Raw genomic sequence first — 5899 nt, 5'->3', positions numbered from 1 at the left:
TTTTCGCATTTTGTATCCAAATCATTGATATCTTCATACAATCGATAAAAATGTTCTAAATCATGATAAATATTTAAAACAATACAATTTACTCATACAATTACATCTTCAAACAATCTTCTCTTATAACTACCAATGTATTCCTTTAGGATTTCTCATAGGAACCCATAGAGATCTCAAATCATACAATTACAATTCTTAAACTGAAATTAATCATTCATTCAAGCAATTCATATAATTAATTATATACAAGAAGAACAATAGATGAAATAAACACAATTGGGGAAAACCCTTCATACACGAACATACAACAAACACAAGATTGGGGGCCAATCCCACTACCCAACATACATTCCCACACCTAGAGTGAGGTTTCTCACTCCCTCCTTACCTTGTTGAGCAAAAAAAGATGAATGGTTAAATCTGGGGTAGTTTCCTCCTTCTTTTGGTTCTCCGGGCTCTGAAACATAAATACGTAAAACTGATCATTTTCTCTTTTTTTTTTTATATAAAAAAAACTTAACCTCCCTTTAATCCTTTAGTAGAAGTGCTTTAACCATGGTTATCAAAAATAAGTTTCCTTCCCTTATTATAAATAATTAAATAAATAATATATTCTTTAATTAACAAAACCTCACAATACATATTCATATAAAAAATTACAAATAGTTACTAAATTCAAAATATTTAATTATCACAAATATAGTATATAATAATAAATAAATATCAAACAACTCTTATTAATAAAAATAAAATATCAAAACTATTTTTTTTGCTAGGCAAAATGAAATATATTAAAAGGGAGTACAAGGAGTACTCCAACCCATAAACAATTAACTTAATAAAGATTAAGACATGCAGCAGGTTGCCCTGACCAAAACTATTAATAAAATACCTATATTATATTTTATAAAAACATGGTGTTACAATTCAAGACTATAATTTTGCATATTTAACAATAAGATTAATGAAATAAGCATATCAAGAATTGAAATACATCAAATTTAATCATTCACTTAATTTCTTAGACATCTCATTAAAAATGAAAAAAAAAACTATAGTTTCGAATTGTCTTAATAAATAATAAATAGTACTTTATTTATCCTTTCTAAATAAAATATATTTTTTTCAATTTTTTTTTCATTTTTAAACTAAATTGAACTGAATTGATGATTGATGTATATTTTTTTAAAAAAGTGAGATATTTAAATAAAAACAAAATATATTTTTTAATTTAATTTTTTTAATTGATTATAAAATATACTTTAAAAAATAATCGATTCAAATTAAAAAACAATGTTACAGTCAACATAGATAACAGAACACATTAATAAAAATAATTTTACAAAATATTTTTGTAAAAAAAAAATAAAAATTGATAACAAATTTGATTTATTATTGACCAGGAAGAGAGAGGGGTGAGACCTTAAAATATAAGTAGGAAACCAAGCTCACCAGAAGATGACATCTATCTTATAAAAAAAGTCTTCTTTTATATAATATATTGATGATTGATTGATGATTGACAATGTACAACTCTTTTACAATGTTAATATGTAACACCATTAAGCCCTTTAGTTAATACATATATGTTTGTTTCTTTTTAATCAAGGTAAGAATTATATTAGTAAAAATTATAATCACAATAGTAGGATTCAAATACATATTCTAAATTTTACCCAAAAATTTCATTACTACACCAATTTTAGTAATTATATATATATATAAGTTTAAATAACTGTGTTTTTTATTTAGTAAATTAAATGTGTTTGTATTACCTTTCAATTTTATCTAGATTTTTTTCATTAATGTTTTGTTTGGGTTTGGAGAAAGGGGAGGAATTGAAAGAAATAAGAGAGAATAGGTGATAATTGACTTGATAGAAAATAGGTAAAAAAAATATAGTAAAATTTGTAGTTATTTGATAAAGTGGAATTATGTGAGAAATAAAGTGAAATTGGTATTTTCAATTACTATTTTACCCTCTTTTTACAATGTGCTTTGAATTTTTTTTTTTTTAAATGTTGTAATCTTACATATCTCTTAAATTTCATAAGAATCCCTTCAATGGTGAGGATATTAAAAATAGTGGAAGACCCATTTCTAATTTCTCACAATTCTTATTAAATGTCCTCAACCAAACACAATTTTTTTTCTTTTCAAATTCACTCTAATTCACTATAATCTATTTCTCTTCTTATTAAATCATCACCATTAAACATAGGCTAAGAATTATCTCATGATTTGATTATTTTTTTTTTTAATTTCTCACAATGCGGAACTGTTTTTGGGCCTCCCTCTCTTTATATTCTTCAAGAAGCATATGACCCCTCTCTTTCATCTACACCTGATACAAGGCCCAGTCTCTATCCCGGCCTTGATCTTGCACAAAAATGCAAAGCTGATGATGGAGGAGGACTCAGCTAACCTTAGAAATAATAATATACTTCAAAAATAATTAATTAAAAACCATTGAAATTAGTTTTCCCAAATTAAAGACTAACAATGCCATTCTGTTTTGTTTCTTAATTTTATTTTTTTACTTTACTTATTATCTATGTTACTGCCTTTTTTTTTCTTCTTCTTTTCTTGTTGTTTTAACATAAAATTTATCTAATAAAACAATTCAACCTCAATTAAATATCATATTTTTTTTATATGTGAAAATAGAACTCAATATAAATAAAAAAATATGTTATAAAAAAAACTTACTCCAATAATCCTCATGCTAACATCACCGATCGGTTGACCCTACATTCATAATATATAATATAGATTTAAATATGTTTTTAGTCTTTTAAATATAAAATAAATTTGATTTTAATTTTTTAAATTTAAAATTACTTTTTTAGTCTGTGTAATTTTAAAAAAATTTGTTTTAATTCTCATATTCACATTTTGTTATAAAATTAGTCAAATATTATCGCATAAAATTTATTTATTAATATTTTTGTTGGTCAAAATATTATATTAAATCCAATTGATACTGTATAATTTTCTCAAAATTAAAAACATATTTAAACTTGTAATATACTCACTATTCATGAATCATGACCTGCTTAGCTGTACGCTAAGTCATAAATCACTATCCATACAATTGTTTTTAATGGAAGAAAAGTAAAACCACCATATCAAGAACTGATATACAGCAAATTTAATCATTCACTTAATTTCTTAGACATCTCATTAATTAATAATCATATTTGTTCAAGCAAACAAGTGCTCTTGAACCACATTATTTTTCTGGGTAGTACCTGTTTTTTTATAACAAGATTTAAACATAAGATCTTGAGTATATATTTGCATACTAATTTATTACACAATATATTATTATAATTAGGGTGACACTAACAAGTTGGGAAGGGAACCCCACAAGAGCTAGCAACCCTTCTAGCACCAGGAGAATTGACATACTGTCGTAGACTAGGGTTTTTGAGGTAACCACAAAGGCATGGCCTTTGTTCCCTCACTTTCTGGCAACATGTGCTTGATGGTGGAGATGAGGAAGTGATTGCCCCCAAACAAGGACTTAACTCCACAGGGCTACATGTCACTGACTCTCCTTTGGGAATCACCTCCACAAGAAGTAACGCCACCAACACTATTGCATAGGTGCACACCTTCTTCTTCATCATCATCATTATCACTTTCACCTCTTTCAATTATTTCTCTCACCTTAGTGTATTTGATATGTGCTTATAACTCAAACTGGTTTATATAGACTCATGTATGTATGCGATGACCCAGTTTATTGGGTGGACTTAAAGGTCAAACTCCATGGTCCCACTTATACTCAAATTATTGATTATTTTGATTGCAAATTGACAATATATGACAACCATGATGTGTTCACACTGAAATGGTAATGAGAAGTCTAAATTTAAAGATACCGTGTTACATGTAACAAGTCATTCTTTCTTTGTTAAGGAGAGTTCGTGGAAGGAAGGATGAAAATGTTAGCATGGCAGTTATTGGAATTTATTGTCTAGGTTGCCAAAACTCTTCTTGGAATTGATTTACAAGTCATGGTTTCTTGTTGGACGGATGATTCTTGAAATGATCGATATTCAACTAACTTAGTTCAAATTCCTAGAAAACAATTGAAATATTATTTTGTATAGAGTTGTATAGTATTAAAAGAAATTAAATAAGACTACAAAATAGAATATATAAATAAAAATAATTTTTATTTTATTGATTAATTTTATAAGTTTAAATTAAACTCAAAATCATAATCATAAAGCATAGAAAAAATAAGATTGGCCCATATTATATTGAATTTTTAACATGGTTAATTCAATTTTATCGACTTTTTTAAGAAAGCAAATTGAACCTTAACAAACTTGTGATTTTTTTTATAAAAAATTAATAGAATTCAGTTGATCAATAAATTAAACAACAACTTAAATGAATTTTCTATTCCTGTAGTTTAATATAACAATTTTTTTGTGAGTGTACAATACAATGAAGTTAGAATTTATTTAGAAATTCATACAAATCTCTTCATTAAACTGATTCTAGTGAGTTAATTTAATACAAGATTTTTATTTAGTATAATATTTTTTTCTTGAGAAATCATACAAATATGAGTACAAGTTTGGATCCTCTCAAGCGGCATTTATGTACAGTGAAATTTCAACATCTAATTAAAAATGAGATAAAAGAATTTAAATAATGAAAAAAATAAGACATGAAGTTTTGGTGGTGGAAATACAGAGAATCGAAAATTATAATTGAGAAAATTCATGCCCGTATGAGTACTATCTCTCTTTCATTGGATAAACAAATATTTAACTTGAAATTAAGACAAATAAAATTAAAGAATTTAACGAAAATATCTGCCATCACTTTGTATCTGTTTTCATACAGTTAAGTTCGAATAAATTATTATTTTTAATTTATAATATACTAATATTTATAATATAAAAATAAAATATTTATTTAATATAACTAAAATTTATAATAAATTATATATAAAAATAAATATTATAATTAAATATATAAATTATATTTAAAATTTGTATAGATAAATATTTTTAAATATATAAATTATAATTTACATTTATGATAAATAATTTATACTATAACACAATATTATTATTTTTATTTATTTATAATTTATTTTAAAAATATTAAATTTAATTTATAAATAATTATAATAAATAATTAAAATTACATAAGAAGTTAAAAAAATCCTTAAAAATTTATCTCATTAAATAAAATTTCTTAAAAGTGCTCTTGCTAGATATGTGATGTGAAACACAAGTGCATATCCTCCACTTTTGATATGGATATTATATAGTTGAGAATATCCTTGATTAAGTTATATTTTTGCTTCTAAGTACATGTGTAATATTCAGGAGTTAAACCTTTTAGTTATGAGGTTAATAATGACATATAGTGATGAGTGTAAAATGTTTTATATGATTAATCAATAAAAATTATAGTCTTCTTAGTTTTAATGATGATATATTAACAATGTAAAATAATTTTATATCATCAACTAATTATAATTTATCATAAATGATAAATTTGTTGAATAATTATTTTAAAAGTTATACGAATTCTGTTTTTTAATTAGTTGACAATATATAACTATTTTACAATATTAATATGTATCACCATTAAACCCTTTAATTAAAGTATATATATATTTGTTTTCTTTTAATTAATTTTTAAGAATTATAATCACAAAAATAAGATTCAAATACATATTTTATATTTTATTCCAAAACTTTCATCACTACACCAACTTTAGTAATTATATATATAAGTTTAAATAATTGTATTTTTTATTTAGTAAATTAAATGTGTATGTATTAAAGAGAATTTGTACTTGTTTGGTGAAGTAGAATTATGTGAGAAATAAAATAAAATTTATATTTTCAATTATCATTTT

At 23.9% G+C, this 5899-nt stretch overlaps 1 protein-coding gene across 1 annotated transcript; it reads right to left on the bottom strand.

Moving 5' to 3' along the window:
- Window positions 1-3131: 3131 nt before the first annotated feature.
- LOC109817256 (non-specific lipid-transfer protein 2) lies at window positions 3132-3700 on the bottom strand. Its single transcript, XM_020382472.3, has one exon. It carries the CDS (start codon window positions 3639-3641, stop codon window positions 3348-3350), a length of 294 nt encoding a protein of 97 aa, XP_020238061.1. The 5' UTR covers window positions 3642-3700; the 3' UTR covers window positions 3132-3347.
- Between the last annotated feature and the right edge of the window lie 2199 nt (window positions 3701-5899).

The sequence above is a fragment of the Cajanus cajan genome, chromosome 2 (genome assembly GCF_000230855.2).
Source record: "Cajanus cajan strain Asha chromosome 2, NIPB_CcT2T_4, whole genome shotgun sequence".
NCBI classification, from domain to species: domain Eukaryota; kingdom Viridiplantae; phylum Streptophyta; class Magnoliopsida; order Fabales; family Fabaceae; genus Cajanus; species Cajanus cajan.
This window is presented reverse-complemented; position numbering and strand designations above follow the sequence as displayed.

Bases quoted from the DNA above. Each gene is read 5' to 3' on its own strand.
- LOC109817256 (XM_020382472.3), bottom strand. From the start codon at position 3,641: ATGATGATGATGAAGAAGAAGGTGTGCACCTATGCAATAGTGTTGGTG.